Raw genomic sequence first — 24,849 nt, 5'->3', positions numbered from 1 at the left:
TAACAAAAGTGCCAACCCATAATATTTTTCCTTCGTTTTTTCAAAGATATGAAACTGTCACTGATTAAAGGAATGAACCGATGGGAATGTCGTGTTAGCAGGGCTTAATTTGTGCTGGGGCTTGCCAGAGCTGACTCCAGCACCTCTAGGCTTAGCAGTTCATAGCCCCGGCACCTCGTGGCTGGCTGGGTCAGTGATGAAGGTAAAAAAATTGCTTGAGCCCCAGCACCTCTTTCGTCACAAATTAAGGGCTGCGTGTTCGTGCTTATTCCAAAGATACCTGGGGATCAGTTTGTCATAATTCCTATGACATGAATAATGCTGAAGTTGTGTGCAGACAGCTAGGATGTCAACAGGCCATTTCAGCACCAGGAAATGCTTATTTTGGTCAAGATACCAGAAGTAGTCTCCTGGATAAAGTGCAGTGCAAAGGGAGTGCTCTCAATGGGGGGTGGTACAGACATAACTGTGATCACCACAAAGATGCTGGTGTCATCTGTTCAGGTACCTTCTGATTTCTTTTATGCATGTTAAGTATTTACTGTTGCAAATCAATTATTGTTGAGTGATACATTAACATGTTATGGGCAAACATATTAGCTGCAAGAAGCTAGTTTAAGTAATCTTCTCTGAGCTCTGGAAATTGAGATGCATTTCTGAATCATCAGAATCTTTGTTAATAGCATCCTTAATTCCTGTGTTTGGACTTGTGCAGGCTACTCATGTTGGACCTCCAGTTTATCTGAGTTCCCTGATGACTTTTATCCACTCTTATGCTCTCTCATCACGGCTGCCTCCATGGTCAACTCCCTCAGTTTAATTCTCTACTCCACACTGGACTTTTGTCCCATGCTTTTACCACACTGTGCTTCCCACCAGTCCCAGGCTTGGCTCACTCCTCATTTACTGCCTCAGCGGCTGCTCCCACGCTGCTGAATGCCTGGGGATAGGAAATCCTGGGACAGCAAGTTTCTACAGTTGCAAATTCATAGCCTTATCTTTCAACTCTGCCATATTCTTCATAAAACAACTTCTTCTCCTTCCTCCCTGAGTTCAATGCTCACAAAACCCACCAGCTGTTTGCTGCCTTCCTCTCTCAAACCCTTCTTCCGCATTCCCTCTCTGCGTAGGGGAATCTCAGCAAAGTGAAGTGTGTCAAGCTCCAGTGTGACCTTCCTGGATTTCCCTCTCCCATCACCCTCCCTTCTCTTCCCTGTCTCCAGTCTATCCTCTGTTTCTAACCCCTCAGCACGTTACTTCCATTCTTTAACCTCCAGCCTACTGCCTTTCCTTCCACACTACCGCTTTCACTCCCTCATACCAAGCCTTTCCCACTCCTCTGGCTCACTTCCCTCTCTTTACAAACATGTCCTGGTATTGTCCATCCTTAACTGACCCTGCCTGTCTCTCTTGCATTCATTCCTATCCAATCCCTTGCTCCAGGCCTGCTCAGTCATCTGTTGTAGCCAGGAAGCTCCTGGTTCTAACTGCTCTCTCAACCACTTGGGCTTAAGAGCTTATATCTCCTGAGTGGAAGAGCTGAGGAAACACTGAAGTCTGCATCTGTATGGTAAAGGATGACCTACATGGTAGACCCAGCCCAGACTACTCTAACCACAAGAGATGTAGCCTGGAGCATAATCCCCTGCCCATATCTGAAGTGACAGTGGGCAGTGCTGTATGCATCTGATTGCAAGGGCCTGTCAGCAGTAACCAGGGAACAAGAGCAAGAGCCAGGATCAAAGCCCCTTGCCCAGTCATGGAGCAAATGGCAAGAGTGTGCAGAGCTAGCCACCCAATAAGGGGCCAGCAGCTCACCCAGCTGATGGCAGGAATCAACCTGATCATCCTTCCAGGCCAAGCCAAGCAGCAGCCAGCACAAGAGTGAACAGCCTGATCCCAGCCCTACTCCCAGTCCAGAAAAATGAGCAATTGGGGTGGAGCCTCTGGGAGATATGACTGCTCCCTACAAATACATCAGAGGGATAAATACCAGGGAGGGAGAGGAGTTAAGTGCCAATGTGGATGCAAGAACAAATGGCTATAAACTGGTCATCAACAACTTTTGGCTTGAAATTAGATGAAGGTTTCTAACTGTCAGAGGAGTGAAGTTCTGGAACAGCCTTCCAAGGTAGTAGTGGGGGGCAAAAAACCTAACTGGCTTCAAGACTGAGATTGATAAGTGTATGGAGGGGATGGTATGACAAGACTGCCCACAATGGCATGTAACCATTCTGCAACTGCTAATAGAAAACATGTCTCTCTGCTTACTGGCATTCATTTTTTCCAGTGTGTTGAAGATACGTTCTTGAGGCTGGTGAATGGAGAGAACAGGTGTGCAGGCTGTGTTGAAATTTATTACAGCAGATGCTGGGGAACAGTATGTGATGATGGCTGGGACAGGAGAGAAGCACAGGAGATGTGCAGACAGCTAAGTTGTGGAAAGGCCATTTTGGCACCTCAAAGTGCCCATTTTGGCCAGGGCTCAGGCTGAGTTTTCCTGGATGATTTGCAGTGTAGAGGAGATAGACCCTTTGTGTGGATTGTTATCACAGAGGGTGGTTCTTGTATAACTTTGACTTATTAAATTCCAGAACAGGTAACACTGGCATCCTCCTGATGGTCACAGTTTGCCTTACGGCTTGATGTCAAAATAAGTGACTTGACTTTCAAAGGTGCAGAGCATATGGAAGCTCCCACTGATTTCCACTTACGTGCCTAGTGCCTACTATGAATATATGTTCCTCATTGCAGGTACCTATGTTCGAAATTTTTGGCTTAATTGTAGAACTGTGGCTATTGCAAATTAATTTCAGTTTGGAAATCATTGCATAGGATAAAATACTAAATAAATCATGCTCATTTTTTTGTACAGGTTTAGATTTTTTTACTTCATTTGTTTTCATTTTAGCCTTTAATTCATCATTTTTCAGCATAAATGGGCAACATTTGATTTTCCAAGTTGAATAAATGCAGAATGTATGTCTCATTCTAACATGGTTTAAGCACAATTCTTAAATGCTTTTTAGGTTTTCTGAGTGGTTCCTATGCTGTTTACTGAATTGATCTGTCACATATCTGATTTTTTTCTATACTATATTGATTGCTTATTACCAAATTGTAGTTCCTGTCTGGCCTAATGTGTACATTTTGCTGTTTGGAAAACTGAAAGAAATACAAATAAAAAACTGTACATTTCCTGTGCATTTTTGGACACAGATTTGCTCTGCTTGCAGTTCCTTGTATGGTAAAGTACTAGTCAACATGATTAAGCATGATAGATCTGGGCTCTAAGGCCCTAATCTAGTAACCTGATCCACATGATCAGGCTCAGCAATCTGTCCAATTGCAAGATCATAGCCAAAAAAAAATTGTTTTCTTTTTAAATGAATAAAAAACTTGGACCATGCAGTGGAAAGTTTTTTAGTGTGCATCGTTGTATGTGTTAACCAAAGCACTTGATCAGTGCCCTCCCTATGTCAAACTTCAAACAAGCTTTCTTTGTTTCATAAGTGTTTGGTATATTTGTCTAAGAGGTCTGAGTTATTATAGGAGACAAGGAAGTTGTTACATGCCAATGCTGCGAAGATCAGTAGAAATGTCTTTCTCTGCGGTTTTCCCCTGCAGGAAATCAAAACTTATCTGTTAAACTGAAACTTAACCTTTCGAAACTTTTAGCTTATTATTACATTAAACTGTAGATACATTTTTGGCAATAAACTAGCTCCTTAAAAATATTATCTGCCAGAAAATAAAGATTGATTGATCTTTCCCTAATCCTTTTCCTTTACAACTGTTATGGAAAGTACTTGCTCTCCAAGAGCCTGACTGTGTGAAGTCTTGAGTGCCCCCTGCAAGGTGCCGATAGTCCTCAGGTTCCCCCATTGAAATCAGTGGGACTTGAAGATGCTGCAGCAGCTCATCTGGCACCACCCATTGCAGGACTCTAAATGCTACTTCCAGAAATGTACACGCTGAATAAGAAATATAAAAGGGTGGTCTTTAACATCATCGCTGGAACCATCTCCTAGAAGACACCACCGGCAGGCATCATCCCATAGCAGTTCGACTCAGAGGGCTGGAGTCTTAGCCACTGTAAACCAGTGTCACTTCATTGAAGTCAGTAGAGTTACATTGACTTATACCAGCTGAGGGTCTGACCAGTGGGGTCATTTCAGAAAAATTTGGACGGTGGGTAGAATGGGTGTTGCTTTCCGAATGACCACAACCAAAGTTAGCAGGGTAGTGGAAGACATAATGGAGCATATAGACCTATGAAAAGACAGGGGGCACAAACCAAAGTCAGGGTTGGCAACAGCCCCTTGGCCCCATAACAAATGATGCCCCCCAGCCTTGTAATCCATTGGTATGCGCTTGGCTTTTTGTACTTGCCAATAGGGGATCTCTAGATTCTGGTCCATTTCTGCTCTGTAGAAATAGAACTATAGGAAAATGGAAAGGTGGAATGCATCGGATGCAGTGAGCTGTAGCTCACGAAAGCTTATGCTCAAATAAATCTGTTAGTCTCTAAGGTGCCACAAGTACTCCTTTTCTTAATTCCTTTTAATAGTTCCAGGGTTAAAAGGGAGCAGAAAGCAACAGGATCTCCACTGCTGTTTTCCAGCAATAAATGATGACACACATGGCAGGTTGAAGATTATGACAAATAAGCATAGATTGGAAGAGCCCCAAAACTGCTCTGATCTACCCTGGACATGGCATAGAAACAGCTCCAGTGCCACAGGATCAGGGAACAGCCACTTCCTCCTGTGTGGGCCATCATCATTTATGAGAAACTGTTGCATTACTACACCAGGCCTCAGATCAAAAACAATTAATTGAAAGGCAGGACAATGTTCATGAATAAACAGAGATATTCGCTCCAGGCTAAACAGGAGCCAAAGCCACTTGGAGAAAATTCAGGTACCAATGAGCAGCGGAGTATTTTGTTTCACTGGAGTGTTCTGAGAAAAGGTGGGAATTTGTTAACGGAGACCTTTCCACAATCTTTTGATGTAATTCCTGCAATAATAGACTCGCTTCCTCCAGTGTGACACTTTGGCATTTGGAAAGCTTATTAGTTGATGTTATGCCATCCTTACTTGGTGTCATTACATCTGAAAGCCACCACTTCCTGGAACAATCACATCAGAGTGACCACAAAGGTATTTGGTGGCTGTTTGGAATCAGTCCAATGTCTTCTCTGGAGCGATAGCCATCTGTGGATATCTAGATCTATAGATGTACATTGTTACATTGTGAAATGAAAATAACCTCCTGGGAAAACTTCCTTGGCATTGACTTGGAAGTGCAAGAAGCAAGATCAAATTACATGGCACGCCCTCTCCTATATAGACTAGAATTCATATAAATTCTGAGACTACATCTGTTTAGGTAAGCAGAAAACTCTGTGAAAAATGGGACCTCAAATGATTTTCACCTGGATGCTGCTAATAAGTGCCACTATCTTGCATGACCCAGGTATTATGTCTAAAATTTATCAGATGTTTTTCTCATTCTTGTATAAAAATATTAAAGGCTGGATTTTATTACAGGCGTAGATAGACGTGACTTGGGAACTGATGGCAACTGAACCTAATAGAAGTAAAAATATTACTGAAAATTGCTAAATGGCTTAGTACAATGAAACTTCTATTTCAGTTTATCTCTTGGTGCCATGACTGAGGTCAATTTCCCAGAGAGCATATTCTAAATTGGAAATGGAAAGCAGTAATGTTGGTGATTTTTTTTTCTGTATTACAACCATTGCGGGGGAGTGCCGCATTTCAGGAACATCAGTTAGGTCGCCCAGTAGATTTGAGGTTCTAAAATGTATATAGAGATGACAAGGAGCAGAGTGTCAGAGATGAGGAGACAAAACAGCAGCATATAGGTTAAAAATACTGAGCCTTTGTTTCTTCAAACTTTACATCCAAAACTTCAGGTAATCTTGTTAGCTTGAATAAGAGATTCTGATCTCAAAGAACAAGCATGGATGTTACTGATAAGGGCTTGTCTATCAATTAGAAGAAGAAATAGATGAATGTACTTAGTTTAGGATGAAAAAGATGGTTACATTTAATTATGTCTAAAACAAGAGAGAAGCCGCCCTTAGCTGTGTTCATCATCAAAGAGGATTAAAATGGACTACAAGGAGGTGGTCAAATCCAAGCACAGCAGAAATCTAATAATCTTTGTTTTTATTCAATGGATTCCCATTGTGACTTGACCTGACTTCACTAGGATCTGATGTGATTTAATCAGATTAGGTCTTTAAAGCCTCTATTCGTATTTCAAGTGATCTCGGAGTGGGAAAATTGTGAAAAATTCATGTGGGACCTAAAATCCTGCAAACTCAAGACTTCAATATCATTGAGACTACTCAAATGAGCAAAGGCTTGCAGGACTGAGTCTCTGATAAGCAATGTAGCTTTTATAAACAGTACAATAGAATCTCGGAGTTAAAACCCCCTCAGGCATGGAGGTTGTAGCAGTGTACAATGCAAGTGCTGTAACTCAGTACTTTAGGAGATAAAGGTGATAGGACCCGAAGGGTATGTCCTCATTGAAGTTAGCCTGGGATGATCAGCACCAGGGTCTGAGCACGTGGGTTAGCGTAGCCCAAGTGTGAGCAGCCAGGCTGTAAAGCCATACCCGAGTTACTGTTTTCAGAGTAGCAGCCGTGTGAGTCTGTATGGTTCTGCACTCCACCATGTATGTCACTAGGATTTCTGGGGACATGACCCATAGTCCTTTGTGCCGCAGTAAGCTGAGCCACTCTATCGTTCTTTCCCAGTGAATTGTAAGAGAACTTGTCTGCCCTTCTGGGCACAGGAAAAGGCATTGGAGGATTATCAGCACTCAAATGATTTAGCCTGTGTCCTCACTGCCAAGGAAGCAGGTTACCAACCCAACTGAAAGCAGAACCAGTCTCTAGCGCATACCTCCAGCCATGCATACTAGCCCAAGTTGAAAGAACCATTAAACTTGGATCAGAGAGGCAACACTCAGTTAAGATCCTGGGCAAATTCTGCAATGAGGACCTCAAGAGGCGGTAGAGCACCAGACAGTCTTTGATCTTAGTTATCAGTAGCATCCTTTCTTTCTTCATCCATTATACTGTTTCAGAAGCTTTTACCCCATCTTTTCAGTTTCTTCATCATTTATTACTTCAAAATGCCACTACGAGATATAATTCACTATAGCTGACATACTAGCCTATGGGTGAAAAAATTATCACATTAATTATCATTATGTTATGATCATCATTTTAAAGATAAGGACAAAGATTATATTTTAGGAATCAAGATAAATTTTACAGACACTCTCTTTATGATCACACATAAAGATATGCATATTGTTAAGTTACTAGTTTTTTCCCACCAGATATTTATATCTGCACTCCCTATTTCCCCCTTAAACTTCAATATGTTTCTAAAAATTGCTTAGCATTTATATAGCCAGCAGTCAAATGATGGTTTAAATAATTTTTTGAGTGCAGAGGAAATTACTCATTTGTTTTTTTTTAACTTGTTTATAAAGTGCTATGCACATATAGAGCATGAGATAAATATCAAACAAAGAAACTAATTATTTTCAGCTGTGATTAATAATTCAAAGTCTTAGAGTCAATGCAGATCACCAGATACATACAGGTGGATGTATTTGATTCCTCACAAACCCTGTCTGGGTATTTTTGTGGTCTAGGAGAGACACCAACAGGTATCAAGTACTTGGACTCAACTCCTATATGCCACTCTCCCCAGAGAACCGAGTGCTCATGGTGTGTCTGGTGGAAAGTGGAAGGACCGTAGCCAGATTGCATTGCACTCCAGTAATCCCCAGCTAGTGGCTAGTACCTTGGAGAGCATTAACAGGGCAGGCCCAGACCAATGGGTTTGGGGCCAGGCAAAGAATCCAGGAACGATTACTGACTTACTAATGACTCTTCACTCAACTACATTCAGCGGAATCTGTTTATAATAAAAGATCTAGCCATCAATGGGATTTCTGTGATTAAAAAACAAATAAACACACAAAAAAACCTTCATCCAGTTAACAGATCCTAGTAGCTATTACGGAACTAGGACCTTATTTTCTCTTATGTCTCTTGTCAGCCTATTCGGTTTACACGACCTCAGCTCAACTGGGTATTTCCACATCACTGAGACTGGTGAATGGACAGGATGGGTGTTCCGGTCGTGTTGAAGTCTATTACAATGGAAGCTGGGGAACAGTCTGTGATGATGCCTGGGACATGTCTGATGCAGAGGTTGTGTGCAGACAGCTTGGGTGTGGCCAGGCCATTGAGGCCCCCAGGAATGCCCGGTTTGGTGAAGGCTCTGGAAGTGTTCTCTTGGATGACGTGCAGTGCAGAGGGAACGAATCCTCTCTGTGGCAGTGCTCGCACCAGGGTTGGGGCACACATAACTGTGCTCACCATGAGGATGCCAGTGTCATCTGCTCAGGTACTCGCATTTGTAATATTTTTACCTGAAATGTATTTTAGAGGAATAACATCCAAACCTCCAAGTGGGAAACTCACCATCAGAAATTGGTCCTGAGCCATCTGAGGGCAAGAGTGTGTGTGTGTGTGTGTGTGTGTTTGTGGCTTCACTGAAGTCATGTTGCCAAGTAGGCAGATGGAGCTCAGTTGCCCAGTGATCCATACAAAGACCTGGGAGGATGGTGTGTACTCCGATAAGATCCCATGAAATCAAGAGTGTTTGGGATTTCTCCTTTACTTTCCGCAAGTGGGAGTGGTGAAATACCACTCCCTCATCAAGAACTTCAACTCTATGACATAAAGAGAAGCATGCAAAGGTTTCCTCCTACCCGGAGTCTGATCCAATGGGTTTTCCCCAAGCAAACAGCAACAAGAAACATGGTACAAGCTCATCTCACATATATCCAAATTCCTTTCCCCAATTGCCTGGCCCAGACGTACCTAACGTTGGCATTAGCATAACCCTTTGTTCAGTGTCTCGTTAAGTGTCCCCCTCTCTGCCGATCCACAGAGTATCTGAGTCTGTTGCAACCCCTGCTAGAGAGTCATGAGTCCTAAAATCAAGCTGCAGAACTCATGCTTTTAGCTCTGGAGGTCGTGTTTCAATACGTGGTAAAATGGCCAGGAGGATGCTGTCATACAAGAGCAGCCTTGTCAAACATTTGAATTGCTGTGGCTTCAGATGCTTGGAATGAGCTTGCTTTGACAAGAAGAAGTATGTAACCCACTGCTGAGAGTGTGTTACAGGTCTCCCTTTGTGCCCAATCCACTGAGGGTATGAATCTGTCTGCTTCATTACCACTAACATGTTCTCCATTTGGGTTTGTAGTTTTGAATATATTTTGTCCTTCATTCAGGCTCCTTCAGTGATTATCTTCTAGTTTGTGAATGTCTCTTGTCTTTCATTCTTGCAATTGTACGTCATAAAAAGTATTCAAATGTCCACCTAATAAAGATGGCTTTTAATCACCTTGAATCATTTTTAAGACTGTCCTTATCTTTTTGCATTGCCAGCTCCACCACCTCCAACAAACGGGCCCCCTCCAAGTGGTGAGTCTTTTCTCAGCCGTGCTTTCAATAATGGTCTTCTTCTTATGTTCTCCCTGTTGAGTTAAAGAGGCGCCCATAATTTCTCAGTGCAGTAACTGGGCTCCTCTCTCCGGTACACACACCCCAATTGCTGTGAAATGGCAGAAACCTGCAGAGGGAAATGTAAACTGTTCTAAAGCGATTTCACTTCTTTGTCTGACATTGGTAGATAATTAGCCTGCTGGTGGTGGTCCCCATCACATTTTTTAAATTCACTTTCTCATGTCCTAGCATTGTGGATGGTGTTAAGAGACATGTGCCTGACACTGCTTCAGATATCAAAGTTATAGCCAATCTAGGACTACTTACTCAACTGTGGCTTTTACTTTCTCTCATGACTTTTCTCAGCCCCCGTACATGCCAAAGCATCAGGAGAAACAGGGATTTAGTCACACATATGCATTGTAATAATGTGGTTGTTGAAATGTTTCAAATCATATCTGAGGATGGGGGATAATTTTAGAACCATTAACCATCCAGAGTGAAGCTTCCATACAGGGCGCCCCAGTGAGGAAGTGCGGACACCATAGTCACACAAGTAGCCCCATTGAGAGCAACCAACTTAGGCCCGGCTCATCACTATGACGTTACCCTCATGAGTAAGTCCTCCTCAAGAGGAGTAAGGTTGGAGAGCTATGATCAAATGCCGATGAATTGATACCACATAGCTTGTGATCAATGAGTTAATTGCATATGCCGGTCACTTGGTATTTCGAAGTTATTGCGTGTAGTAAATGTTGTTGCCAAAACTATAATACTAAAGTGCAAATAATATACAATTTTAGGAAAAGGAAAATATCCGCTTTGTAACTTTCATAAAACCACAGGAGCCAACTTCTTAACTAGAAAAGAACTCCAAATTTCAAGAGCTGGGTGAAAATTAATTTCCCTCTGTTTTTCCAAGGACCATTAGTGAGACTGGTGAACGGACAGAACGGGTGTTCCGGTCGCGTTGAAGTCCGTTACAATGGAAGATGGGGAACAGTCTGTGATGATGCCTGGGACATGTCTGATGCAGAGGTTGTGTGCAGACAGCTTGGGTGTGGCCAGGCCATTGAGGCCCCCAGGAATGCCCGGTTTGGTGAAGGCTCTGGAAGTGTTCTCTTGGATGACGTGCAGTGCAGAGGGAACGAATCCTCTCTGTGGCAGTGCTCGCACCAGGGTTGGGGCACACATAACTGTGCTCACCATGAGGATGCCAGTGTCATCTGCTCAGGTACTCGCATTTGTATTATTTTTACCTGAAATGTATTTTAGAGGAATAACATCCAAACCTCCAAGTGGGAAACTCACCATCAGAAATTGGTCCTGAGCCATCTGAGGGCAAGAGTGTGTGTGTGTGTGTGTGTGTGTGTGTGTGTGGCTTCACTGAAGTCATGTTGCCAAGTAGGCAGATGGAGCTCAGTTGCCCAGTGATCCATACAAAGACCTGGGAGGATGGTGTGTACTCCGTTAACATCGCATGACTTCAACAGTCTTTGGGATTTCTCCTTTACTTTCCTCAAGTGGGACTGCAGAAATCCTAGTCCCCCATCAAGAACTTGAACTCTATGGTGTAAAGAGAAGCATGGAACGGTTTCCTCCAAGCCGGAAACTGATCTAATGGGTTTTCCCAGAGCAATGAGCAATAAGACACATGGTACAAGCTCATCTCACATATATCCAAATTCCTTTCCCCAATTGCCTGGCCCAGACTTACTTAATTTTGGCATGAACATAACACTTGGGTCACTGTCTCGTTAAGTGTCCTCCTCTCTGCCGATCCACAGAGGATATGAGTGTGTTACAACCCCTGCAAGAGCCTCTTGAGTCTCAAAATCAACCTTCAGCACCTCGTACTTTTAGCTCTGGAGGTTGTGCTTCAACCTCTGGTGTATTGAGGAGGTGGACACTGTCATGTGAGACCAGGCTTGTCCTGAATTTCAATTGCTGTGCCCGACGATGCTTGGGAAAAGCTTTTTTGACCAGAAGAAGTAGGTAACCCACTGCTGAGAGTGTGTTACAGGTCTCCCTTTGTGCCCAATCCACTGAGGGTATGAATCTATCCGCTACATGAGCACTCACACGTTCTCCATTTGGGTTTGTAGTTTTGAATATATCTTGTTCTTCATTCACGCTCCTTCGGTGATTATCTTCTAGTTTGTGAATGTCTCTTGTCTTTCATTCTTGCAATTGTACGTCATAAAAAGTATTCAAATGTCCACCGAATAAAGATGGCTTTTAATCATCTTGAATCATTTTTAAGACTTTCCTTATCTTTTTGCATTGCCAGCTCCATCACCTCCAACAAACGGGCCCCCTCCAAGTGGTAAGCCTTTTCTCAGCTGTCCTTTCAATAATGGTCTTCTTCTTATGTTCTCCCTGCTGAGTTAAAGAGGCGCCCATAATTTCTCAGTGCAGTTACTGGGCTCCTCTCTCCAGCATACACACCCGAATTGCCGTGAAATGGCAGAAACCCACAGAGGTAAATGTTGTTGCCAAAACTATAATACTTATGTGCAAATAATATACAATTTTAGGAAAAGGAAAATATCCGCTTTGTAACTTTCCTAAAACCACAGGAGCCAACTTCATAACTAGAAAAGAACCCCAAATTTCAAGAGCTGGGTGAAAATTAATTTCCCTCTGTTTTTCCAAGGACCATTAGTGAGACTGGTGAATGGACAGAACGGGTGTTCCGGTCGCGTTGAAGTCCGTTACAATGGAAGATGGGGAACAGTCTGTGATGATGCCTGGGACATGTCTGATGCAGAGGTTGTGTGCAGACAGCTTGGGTGTGGCCAGGCCATTGAGGCCCCCAGGAATGCCCGGTTTGGTGAAGGCTCTGGAAGTGTTCTCTTGGATGACGTGCAGTGCAGAGGGAACGAATCCTCTCTGTGGCAGTGCTCGCACCAGGGTTGGGGCACACATAACTGTGCTCACCATGAGGATGCCAGTGTCATCTGCTCAGGTACTCGCATTTGTAATATTTTTACCTGAAATGTATTTTAGAGGAATAACATCCAAACCTCCAAGTGGGAAACTCACCATCAGAAATTGGTCCTGAGCCATCTGAGGGCAAGAGTGTGTGTGTGTGTGTGTTTGTGGCTTCACTGAAGTCATGTTGCCAAGTAGGCAGATGGAGCTCAGTTGCCCAGTGATCCATACAAAGACCTGGGAGGATGGTGTGTACTCCGTTAACATCGCATGACTTCAACAGTCTTTGGGATTTCTCCTTTACTTTCCTCAAGTGGGACTGCAGAAATCCTAGTCCCCCATCAAGAACTTGAACTCTATGGTGTAAAGAGAAGCATGGAACGGTTTCCTCCAAGCCGGAAACTGATCTAATGGGTTTTCCCAGAGCAATGAGCAATAAGACACATGGTACAAGCTCATCTCACATATATCCAAATTCCTTTCCCCAATTGCCTGGCCCAGACTTACTTAATTTTGGCATGAACATAACACTTGGGTCACTGTCTCGTTAAGTGTCCTCCTCTCTGCTGATCCACAGAGGATATGAGTGTGTTACAACCCCTGCAAGAGCCTCTTGAGTCTCAAAATCAACCTTCAGCACCTCGTACTTTTAGCTCTGGAGGTTGTGCTTCAACCTCTGGTGTATTGAGGAGGTGGACGCTGTCATGTGAGACCAGGCTTGTCCTGAATTTCAATTGCTGTGCCCGACGATGCTTGGGATCAGCTTTTTTGACCAGAAGAAGTAGGTAACCCACTGCTGAGAGTGTGTTACAGGTCTCCCTTTGTGCCCAATCCACTGAGGGTATGAATCTATCCGCTACATGAGCACTCACACGTTCTCCATTTGGGTTTGTAGTTTTGAATATATCTTGTTCTTCATTCACGCTCCTTCGGTGATTATCTTCTAGTTTGTGAATGTCTCTTGTCTTTCATTCTTGCAATTGTACGTCATAAAAAGTATTCAAATGTCCACCTAATAAAGATGGCTTTTAATCATCTTGAATCATTTTTAAGACTGTCCTTATCTTTTTGCATTGCCAGCTCCACCACCTCCAACAAACGGGCCCCCTCCAAGTGGTAAGTCTTTTCTCAGCTGTCCTTTCAATAATGGTCTTCTTCTTATGTTCTCCCTCCTGAGTTAAAGAGGCGCCCATAATTTCTCAGTGCAGTTACTGGGCTCCTCTCTCCAGCATACACACCCGAATTGCCGTGAAATGGCAGAAACCCACAGAGGTAAATGTTGTTGCCAAAACTATAATACTTATGTGCAAATAATATACAATTTTAGGAAAAGGAAAATATCCGCTTTGTAACTTTCCTAAAACCACAGGAGCCAACTTCATAACTAGAAAAGAACCCCAAATTTCAAGAGCTGGGTGAAAATTAATTTCCCTCTGTTTTTCCAAGGACCATTAGTGAGACTGGTGAATGGACAGAACGGGTGTTCCGGTCGCGTTGAAGTCCGTTACAATGGAAGATGGGGAACAGTCTGTGATGATGACTGGGACATGTCTGATGCAGAGGTTGTGTGCAGACAGCTTGGGTGTGGCCAGGCCATTGAGGCCCCCAGGAATGCCCGGTTTGGTGAAGGCTCTGGAAGTGTTCTCTTGGATGACGTGCAGTGCAGAGGGAACGAATCCTCTCTGTGGCAGTGCTCGCACCAGGGTTGGGGCACACATAACTGTGCTCACCATGAGGATGCCAGTGTCATCTGCTCAGGTAATCGCATTTGTATTATTTTTACCTGAAATGTATTTTAGAGGAATAACATCCAAACCTCCAAGTGGGAAACTCACCATCAGAAATTGGTCCTGAGCCATCTGAGGGCAAGAGTGTGTGTGTGTGTGTGTGTGTTTGTGGCTTCACTGAAGTCATGTTGCCAAGTAGGCAGATGGAGCTCAGTTGCCCAGTGATCCATACAAAGACCTGGGAGGATGGTGTGTACTCCGTTAACATCGCATGACTTCAACAGTCTTTGGGATTTCTCCTTTACTTTCCTCAAGTGGGACTGCAGAAATCCTAGTCCCCCATCAAGAACTTGAACTCTATGGTGTAAAGAGAAGCATGGAACGGTTTCCTCCAAGCCGGAAACTGATCTAATGGGTTTTCCCAGAGCAATGAGCAATAAGACACATGGTACAAGCTCATCTCACATATATCCAAATTCCTTTCCCCAATTGCCTGGCCCAGACTTACTTAATTTTGGCATGAACATAACACTTGGGTCACTGTCTCGTTAAGTGTCCTCCTCTCTGCTGATCCACAGAGGATATGAGTGTGTTACAACCCCTGCAAGAGCCTCTTGAGTCTCAAAATCAACCTTCAGCACCTCGTACTTTTAGCTCTGGAGGTTGTGCTTCAACCTCTGGTGTATTGAGGAGGTGGACGCTGTCATGTGAGACCAGGCTTGTCCTGAATTTCAATTGCTGTGCCCGACGATGCTTGGGATCAGCTTTTTTGACCAGAAGAAGTAGGTAACCCACTGCTGAGAGTGTGTTACAGGTCTCCCTTTGTGCCCAATCCACTGAGGGTATGAATCTATCCGCTACATGAGCACTCACACGTTCTCCATTTGGGTTTGTAGTTTTGAATATATCTTGTTCTTCATTCACGCTCCTTCGGTGATTATCTTCTAGTTTGTGAATGTCTCTTGTCTTTCATTCTTGCAATTGTACGTCATAAAAAGTATTCAAATGTCCACCTAATAAAGATGGCTTTTAATCATCTTGAATCATTTTTAAGACTTTCCTTATCTTTTTGCATTGCCAGCTCCACCACCTCCAACAAACGGGCCCCCTCCAAGTGGTAAGTCTTTTCTCAGCTGTCCTTTCAATAATGGTCTTCTTCTTATGTTCTCCCTGCTGAGTTAAAGAGGCGCCCATAATTTCTCAGTGCAGTTACTGGGCTCCTCTCTCCAGCATACACACCCGAATTGCCGTGAAATGGCATAACCCGCAGAGGTAAATGTTGTTGCCAAAACTATAATACTTATGTGCAAATAATATACAATTTTAGGAAAAGGAAAATATCCGCTTTGTAACTTTCCTAAAACCACAGGAGCCAACTTCATAACTAGAAAAGAACCCCAAATTTCAAGAGCTGGGTGAAAATTAATTTCCCTCTGTTTTTCCAAGGACCATTAGTGAGACTGGTGAATGGACAGAACGGGTGTTCCGGTCGCGTTGAAGTCCGTTACAATGGAAGATGGGGAACAGTCTGTGATGATGCCTGGGACATGTCTGATGCAGAGGTTGTGTGCAGACAGCTTGGGTGTGGCCAGGCCATTGAGGCCCCCAGGAATGCCCGGTTTGGTGAAGGCTCTGGAAGTGTTCTCTTGGATGACGTGCAGTGCAGAGGGAACGAATCCTCTCTGTGGCAGTGCTCGCACCAGGGTTGGGGCACACATAACTGTGCTCACCATGAGGATGCCAGTGTCATCTGCTCAGGTACTCGCATTTGTAATATTTTTACCTGAAATGTATTTTAGAGGAATAACATCCAAATCTCCAAGTGGGAAACTCACCATCAGAAATTGGTCCTGAGCCATCTGAGGGCAGGAGTGTGTGTGTGTGTGTGTGTTGTGTGGCTTCACTGAAGTCATGTTGCCAAGTAGGCAGATGGAGCTCAGTTCGCCCAGTGATCCATACAAAGACCTGGGAGGATGGTGTGTACTCCGTTAACATCGCATGACTTCAACAGTCTTTGGGATTTCTCCTTTACTTTCCTCAAGTGGGACTGCAGAAATCCTAGTCCCCCATCAAGAACTTGAACTCTATGGTGTAAAGAGAAGCATGGAACGGTTTCCTCCAAGCCGGAAACTGATCTAATGGGTTTTCCCAGAGCAATGAGCAATAAGACACATGGTACAAGCTCATCTCACATATATCCAAATTCCTTTCCCCAATTGCCTGGCCCAGACTTACTTAATTTTGGCATGAACATAACACTTGGGTCACTGTCTCGTTAAGTGTCCTCCTCTCTGCTGATCCACAGAGGATATGAGTGTGTTACAACCCCTGCAAGAGCCTCTTGAGTCTCAAAATCAACCTTCAGCACCTCGTACTTTTAGCTCTGGAGGTTGTGCTTCAACCTCTGGTGTATTGAGGAGGTGGACGCTGTCATGTGAGACCAGGCTTGTCCTGAATTTCAATTGCTGTGCCCGACGATGCTTGGGATCAGCTTTTTTGACCAGAAGAAGTAGGTAACCCACTGCTGAGAGTGTGTTACAGGTCTCCCTTTGTGCCCAATCCACTGAGGGTATGAATCTATCCGCTACATGAGCACTCACACGTTCTCCATTTGGGTTTGTAGTTTTGAATATATCTTGTTCTTCATTCACGCTCCTTCGGTGATTATCTTCTAGTTTGTGAATGTCTCTTGTCTTTCATTCTTGCAATTGTACGTCATAAAAAGTATTCAAATGTCCACCTAATAAAGATGGCTTTTAATCATCTTGAATCATTTTTAAGACTTTCCTTATCTTTTTGCATTGCCAGCTCCACCACCTCCAACAAACGGGCCCCCTCCAAGTGGTAAGTCTTTTCTCAGCTGTCCTTTCAATAATGGTCTTCTTCTTATGTTCTCCCTGCTGAGTTAAAGAGGCGCCCATAATTTCTCAGTGCAGTTACTGGGCTCCTCTCTCCAGCATACACACCCGAATTGCCGTGAAATGGCATAACCCGCAGAGGTAAATGTTGTTGCCAAAACTATAATACTTATGTGCAAATAATATACAATTTTAGGAAAAGGAAAATATCCGCTTTGTAACTTTCCTAAAACCACAGGAGCCAACTTCATAACTAGAAAAGAACCCCAAATTTCAAGAGCTGGGTGAAAATTAATTTCCCTCTGTTTTTCCAAGGACCATTAGTGAGACTGGTGAATGGACAGAACGGGTGTTCCGGTCGCGTTGAAGTCCGTTACAATGGAAGATGGGGAACAGTCTGTGATGATGCCTGGGACATGTCTGATGCAGAGGTTGTGTGCAGACAGCTTGGGTGTGGCCAGGCCATTGAGGCCCCCAGGAATGCCCGGTTTGGTGAAGGCTCTGGAAGTGTTCTCTTGGATGACGTGCAGTGCAGAGGGAACGAATCCTCTCTGTGGCAGTGCTCGCACCAGGGTTGGGGCACACATAACTGTGCTCACCATGAGGATGCCAGTGTCATCTGCTCAGGTACTCGCATTTGTAATATTTTTACCTGAAATGTATTTTAGAGGAATAACATCCAAATCTCCAAGTGGGAAACTCACCATCAGAAATTGGTCCTGAGCCATCTGAGGGCAGGAGTGTGTGTGTGTGTGTGTGTTGTGTGGCTTCACTGAAGTCATGTTGCCAAGTAGGCAGATGGAGCTCAGTTCGCCCAGTGATCCATACAAAGACCTGGGAGGATGGTGTGTACTCCGTTAACATCGCATGACTTCAACAGTCTTTGGGATTTCTCCTTTACTTTCCTCAAGTGGGACTGCAGAAATCCTAGTCCCCCATCAAGAACTTGAACTCTATGGTGTAAAGAGAAGCATGGAACGGTTTCCTCCAAGCCGGAAACTGATCTAATGGGTTTTCCCAGAGCAATGAGCAATAAGACACATGGTACAAGCTCATCTCACATATATCCAAATTCCTTTCCCCAATTGCCTGGCCCAGACTTACTTAATTTTGGCATGAACATAACACTTGGGTCACTGTCTCGTTAAGTGTCCTCCTCTCTGCTGATCCACAGAGGATATGAGTGTGTTACAACCCCTGCAAGAGCCTCTTGAGTCTCAAAATCAACCTTCAGCACCTCGTACTTTTAGCTCTGGAGGTTGTGCTTCAACCTCTGGTGTATTGAGGAGGTGGACGCTGTCATGTGAGACCAGGCTTGTCCTGAATTTCAATTGCTGTGCCCGACGATGCTTGGGATCAGCTTTTTTGACCAGAAGAAGTAGGTAACCCACTGCTGAGAGTGTGTTACAGGTCTCCCTTTGTGCCCAATCCACTGAGGGTATGAATCTATCCGCTACATGAGCACTCACACGTTCTCCATTTGGGTTTGTAGTTTTGAATATATCTTGTTCTTCATTCACGCTCCTTCGGTGATTATCTTCTAGTTTGTGAATGTCTCTTGTCTTTCATTCTTGCAATTGTACGTCATAAAAAGTATTCAAATGTCCACCTAATAAAGATGGCTTTTAATCATCTTGAATCATTTTTAAGACTTTCCTTATCTTTTTGCATTGCCAGCTCCACCACCTCCAACAAACGGGCCCCCTCCAAGTGGTAAGTCTTTTCTCAGCTGTCCTTTCAATAATGGTCTTCTTCTTATGTTCTCCCTGCTGAGTTAAAGAGGCGCCCATAATTTCTCAGTGCAGTTACTGGGCTCCTCTCTCCAGCATACACACCCGAATTGCCGTGAAATGGCATAACCCGCAGAGGTAAATGTTGTTGCCAAAACTATAATACTTATGTGCAAATAATATACAATTTTAGGAAAAGGAAAATATCCGCTTTGTAACTTTCCTAAAACCACAGGAGCCAACTTCATAACTAGAAAAGAACCCCAAATTTCAAGAGCTGGGTGAAAATTAATTTCCCTCTGTTTTTCCAAGGACCATTAGTGAGACTGGTGAATGGACAGAACGGGTGTTCCGGTCGCGTTGAAGTCCGTTACAATGGAAGATGGGGAACAGTCTGTGATGATGCCTGGGACATGTCTGATGCAGAGGTTGTGTGCAGACAGCTTGGGTGTGGCCAGGCCATTGAGGCCCCCAGGAATGCCCGGTTTGGTGAAGGCTCTGGAAGTGTTCTCTTGGATGACGTGCAGTGCAGAGGGAACGAATCCTCTCTGTGGCAGTGCTCGCACCAGGGTTGGGGCACACATAACTGTGCTCACCATGAGGATGCCAGTGTCATCTGCTCAGGTACTCGCATTTGTAATATTTTTACCTGAAATGTATTTTAGAGGAATAACATCCAAATCTCCAAGTGGGAAACTCACCATCAGAAATTGGTCCTGAGCCATCTGAGGGCAGGAGTGTGTGTGTGTGTGTGTGTTGTGTGGCTTCACTGAAGTCATGTTGCCAAGTAGGCAGATGGAGCTCAGTTCGCCCAGTGATCCATACAAAGACCTGGGAGGATGGTGTGTACTCCGTTAACATCGCATGACTTCAACAGTCTTTGGGATTTCTCCTTTACTTTCCTCAAGTGGGACTGCAGAAATCCTAGTCCCCCATCAAGAACTTGAACTCTATGGTTTAAAGAGAAGCATGGAACGGTTTCCTCCAAGCCGGAAACTGATCTAATGGGTTTTCCCAGAGCAATGAGCAATAAGACACATGGTACAAGCTCATCTCACATATATCCAAATTCCTTTCCCCAATTGCCTGGCCCAGACTTACTTAATTTTGGCATGAACATAACACTTGGGTCACTGTCTCGTTAAGTGTCCTCCTCTCTGCTGATCCACAGAGGATATGAGTGTGTTACAACCCCTGCAAGAGCCTCTTGAGTCTCAAAATCAACCTTCAGCACCTCGTACTTTTAGCTCTGGAGGTTGTGCTTCAACCTCTGGTGTATTGAGGAGGTGGACGCTGTCATGTGAGACCAGGCTTGTCCTGAATTTCAATTGCTGTGCCCGACGATGCTTGGGATCAGCTTTTTTGACCAGAAGAAGTAGGTAACCCACTGCTGAGAGTGTGTTACAGGTCTCCCTTTGTGCCCAATCCACTGAGGGTATGAATCTATCCGCTACATGAGCACTCACACGTTCTCCATTTGGGTTTGTAGTTTTGAATATATCTTGTTCTTCATTCACGCTCCTTCGGTGATTATCTTCTAGTTTGTGAATGTCTCTTGTCTTTCATTCTTGCAATTGTATGTCATAAAAAGTATTCAAATGTCCACCTAATAAAGATGGCTTTTAATCATCTTGAATCATTTTTAAGACTTTCCTTATCTTTTTGCATTGCCAGCTCCACCACCTCCAACAAACGGGCCCCCTCCAAGTGGTAAGTCTTTTCTCAGCTGTCCTTTCAATAATGGTCTTCTTCTTATGTTCTCCCTGCTGAGTTAAAGAGGCGCCCATAATTTCTCAGTGCAGTTACTGGGCTCCTCTCTCCAGCATACACACCCGAATTGCCGTGAAATGGCATAACCCGCAGAGGTAAATGTTGTTGCCAAAACTATAATACTTATGTGCAAATAATATACAATTTTAGGAAAAGGAAAATATCCGCTTTGTAACTTTCCTAAAACCACAGGAGCCAACTTCATAACTAGAAAAGAACCCCAAATTTCAAGAGCTGGGTGAAAATTAATTTCCCTCTGTTTTTCCAAGGACCATTAGTGAGACTGGTGAATGGACAGAACGGGTGTTCCGGTCGCGTTGAAGTCCGTTACAATGGAAGATGGGGAACAGTCTGTGATGATGCCTGGGACATGTCTGATGCAGAGGTTGTGTGCAGACAGCTTGGGTGTGGCCAGGCCATTGAGGCCCCCAGGAATGCCCGGTTTGGTGAAGGCTCTGGAAGTGTTCTCTTGGATGACGTGCAGTGCAGAGGGAACGAATCCTCTCTGTGGCAGTGCTCGCACCAGGGTTGGGGCACACATAACTGTGCTCACCATGAGGATGCCAGTGTCATCTGCTCAGGTACTCGCATTTGTAATATTTTTACCTGAAATGTATTTTAGAGGAATAACATCCAAACCTCCAAGTGGGAAACTCACCATCAGAAATTGGTCCTGAGCCATCTGAGGGCAGGAGTGTGTGTGTGTGTGTGTGTTGTGTGGCTTCACTGAAGTCATGTTGCCAAGTAGGCAGATGGAGCTCAGTTCACCCAGTGATCCATACAAAGACCTGGGAGGATGGTGTGTACTCCGTTAACATCGCATGACTTCAACAGTCTTTGGGATTTCTCCTTTACTTTCCTCAAGTGGGACTGCAGAAATCCTAGTCCCCCATCAAGAACTTGAACTCTATGGTGTAAAGAGAAGCATGGAACGGTTTCCTCCAAGCCGGAAACTGATCTAATGGGTTTTCCCAGAGCAATGAGCAATAAGACACATGGTACAAGCTCATCTCACATATATCCAAATTCCTTTCCCCAATTGCCTGGCCCAGACTTACTTAATTTTGGCATGAACATAACACTTGGGTCACTGTCTCGTTAAGTGTCCTCCTCTCTGCTGATCCACAGAGGATATGAGTGTGTTACAACCCCTGCAAGAGCCTCTTGAGTCTCAAAATCAACCTTCAGCACCTCGTACTTTTAGCTCTGGAGGTTGTGCTTCAACCTCTGGTGTATTGAGGAGGTGGACGCTGTCATGTGAGACCAGGCTTGTCCTGAATTTCAATTGCTGTGCCCGACGATGCTTGGGATCAGCTTTTTTGACCAGAAGAAGTAGGTAACCCACTGCTGAGAGTGTGTTACAGGTCTCCCTTTGTGCCCAATCCACTGAGGGTATGAATCTATCCGCTACATGAGCACTCACACGTTCTCCATTTGGGTTTGTAGTTTTGAATATATCTTGTTCTTCATTCACGCTCCTTCGGTGATTATCTTCTAGTTTGTGAATGTCTCTTGTCTTTCATTCTTGCAATTGTACGTCATAAAAAGTATTCAAATGTCCACCTAATAAAGATGGCTTTTAATCATCTTGAATCATTTTTAAGACTGTCCTTATCTTTTTGCATTGCCAGCTCCACCACCTCCAACAAACGGGCCCCCTCCAAGTGGTAAGTCTTTTCTCAGCTGTCCTTTCAATAATGGTCTTCTTCTTATGTTCTCCCTGCTGAGTTAAAGAGGCGCCCATAATTTCTCAGTGCAGTTACTGGGCTCCTCTCTCCAGCATACACACCCGAATTGCCGTGAAATGGCAGAAACCCACAGAGGTAAATGTTGTTGCCAAAACTATAATACTTATGTGCAAATAATATACAATTTTAGGAAAAGGAAAATATCCGCTTTGTAACTTTCCTAAAACCACAGGAGCCAACTTCATAACTAGAAAAGAACCCCAAATTTCAAGAGCTGGGTGAAAATTAATTTCCCTCTGTTTTTCCAAGGACCATTAGTGAGACTGGTGAATGGACAGAACGGGTGTTCCGGTCGCGTTGAAGTCCGTTACAATGGAAGATGGGGAACAGTCTGTGATGATGCCTGGGACATGTCTGATGCAGAGGTTGTGTGCAGACAGCTTGGGTGTGGCCAGGCCATTGAGGCCCCCAGGAATGCCCGGTTTGGTGAAGGCTCTGGAAGTGTTCTCTTGGATGACGTGCAGTGCAGAGGGAACGAATCCTCTCTGTGGCAGTGCTCGCACCAGGGTTGGGGCACACATAACTGTGCTCACCATGAGGATGCCAGTGTCATCTGCTCAGGTAATCGCATTTGTATTATTTTTACCTGAAATGTATTTTAGAGGAATAACATCCAAACCTCCAAGTGGGAAACTCACCATCAGAAATTGGTCCTGAGCCATCTGAGGGCAAGAGTGTGTGTGTGTGTGTGTGTGTTTGTGGCTTCACTGAAGTCATGTTGCCAAGTAGGCAGATGGAGCTCAGTTGCCCAGTGATCCATACAAAGACCTGGGAGGATGGTGTGTACTCCGTTAACATCGCATGACTTCAACAGTCTTTGGGATTTCTCCTTTACTTTCCTCAAGTGGGACTGCAGAAATCCTAGTCCCCCATCAAGAACTTGAACTCTATGGTGTAAAGAGAAGCATGGAACGGTTTCCTCCAAGCCGGAAACTGATCTAATGGGTTTTCCCAGAGCAATGAGCAATAAGACACATGGTACAAGCTCATCTCACATATATCCAAATTCCTTTCCCCAATTGCCTGGCCCAGACTTACTTAATTTTGGCATGAACATAACACTTGGGTCACTGTCTCGTTAAGTGTCCTCCTCTCTGCTGATCCACAGAGGATATGAGTGTGTTACAACCCCTGCAAGAGCCTCTTGAGTCTCAAAATCAACCTTCAGCACCTCGTACTTTTAGCTCTGGAGGTTGTGCTTCAACCTCTGGTGTATTGAGGAGGTGGACGCTGTCATGTGAGACCAGGCTTGTCCTGAATTTCAATTGCTGTGCCCGACGATGCTTGGGATCAGCTTTTTTGACCAGAAGAAGTAGGTAACCCACTGCTGAGAGTGTGTTACAGGTCTCCCTTTGTGCCCAATCCACTGAGGGTATGAATCTATCCGCTACATGAGCACTCACACGTTCTCCATTTGGGTTTGTAGTTTTGAATATATCTTGTTCTTCATTCACGCTCCTTCGGTGATTATCTTCTAGTTTGTGAATGTCTCTTGTCTTTCATTCTTGCAATTGTACGTCATAAAAAGTATTCAAATGTCCACCTAATAAAGATGGCTTTTAATCATCTTGAATCATTTTTAAGACTGTCCTTATCTTTTTGCATTGCCAGCTCCACCACCTCCAACAAACGGGCCCCCTCCAAGTGGTAAGTCTTTTCTCAGCTGTCCTTTCAATAATGGTCTTCTTCTTATGTTCTCCCTCCTGAGTTAAAGAGGCGCCCATAATTTCTCAGTGCAGTTACTGGGCTCCTCTCTCCAGCATACACACCCGAATTGCCGTGAAATGGCATAACCCGCAGAGGTAAATGTTGTTGCCAAAACTATAATACTTATGTGCAAATAATATACAATTTTAGGAAAAGGAAAATATCCGCTTTGTAACTTTCCTAAAACCACAGGAGCCAACTTCATAACTAGAAAAGAACCCCAAATTTCAAGAGCTGGGTGAAAATTAATTTCCCTCTGTTTTTCCAAGGACCATTAGTGAGACTGGTGAATGGACAGAACGGGTGTTCCGGTCGCGTTGAAGTCCGTTACAATGGAAGATGGGGAACAGTCTGTGATGATGCCTGGGACATGTCTGATGCAGAGGTTGTGTGCAGACAGCTTGGGTGTGGCCAGGCCATTGAGGCCCCCAGGAATGCCCGGTTTGGTGAAGGCTCTGGAAGTGTTCTCTTGGATGACGTGCAGTGCAGAGGGAACGAATCCTCTCTGTGGCAGTGCTCGCACCAGGGTTGGGGCACACATAACTGTGCTCACCATGAGGATGCCAGTGTCATCTGCTCAGGTACTCGCATTTGTAATATTTTTACCTGAAATGTATTTTAGAGGAATAACATCCAAATCTCCAAGTGGGAAACTCACCATCAGAAATTGGTCCTGAGCCATCTGAGGGCAGGAGTGTGTGTGTGTGTGTGTGTTGTGTGGCTTCACTGAAGTCATGTTGCCAAGTAGGCAGATGGAGCTCAGTTCGCCCAGTGATCCATACAAAGACCTGGGAGGAT

The 24,849-nt window shown here is 44.2% G+C and overlaps 1 protein-coding gene across 1 annotated transcript in view; it reads left to right on the top strand.

The window, feature by feature from the left end:
* The window catches only part of DMBT1 (deleted in malignant brain tumors 1), a 223,784-nt gene that overhangs the window by 159,890 nt on the left and 39,045 nt on the right, over positions 1 to 24,849 (top strand). Inside the window, 10 exon segments of the mRNA XM_075131155.1 lie at positions 8,158 to 8,480; positions 10,509 to 10,823; positions 12,243 to 12,557; positions 13,967 to 14,281; positions 15,694 to 16,008; positions 17,421 to 17,735; positions 19,148 to 19,462; positions 20,875 to 21,189; positions 22,603 to 22,917; positions 24,330 to 24,644. Coding sequence (XP_074987256.1) covers positions 8,158 to 8,480; positions 10,509 to 10,823; positions 12,243 to 12,557; positions 13,967 to 14,281; positions 15,694 to 16,008; positions 17,421 to 17,735; positions 19,148 to 19,462; positions 20,875 to 21,189; positions 22,603 to 22,917; positions 24,330 to 24,644 — 3,158 coding nt within the window.

Source organism: Caretta caretta, chromosome 7, assembly GCF_965140235.1.
Source record: "Caretta caretta isolate rCarCar2 chromosome 7, rCarCar1.hap1, whole genome shotgun sequence".
Classification (NCBI taxonomy): domain Eukaryota; kingdom Metazoa; phylum Chordata; order Testudines; family Cheloniidae; genus Caretta; species Caretta caretta.
Note: the sequence above shows the minus strand (reverse complement) of the source record. Positions and strands in the feature narration are given on the sequence as shown.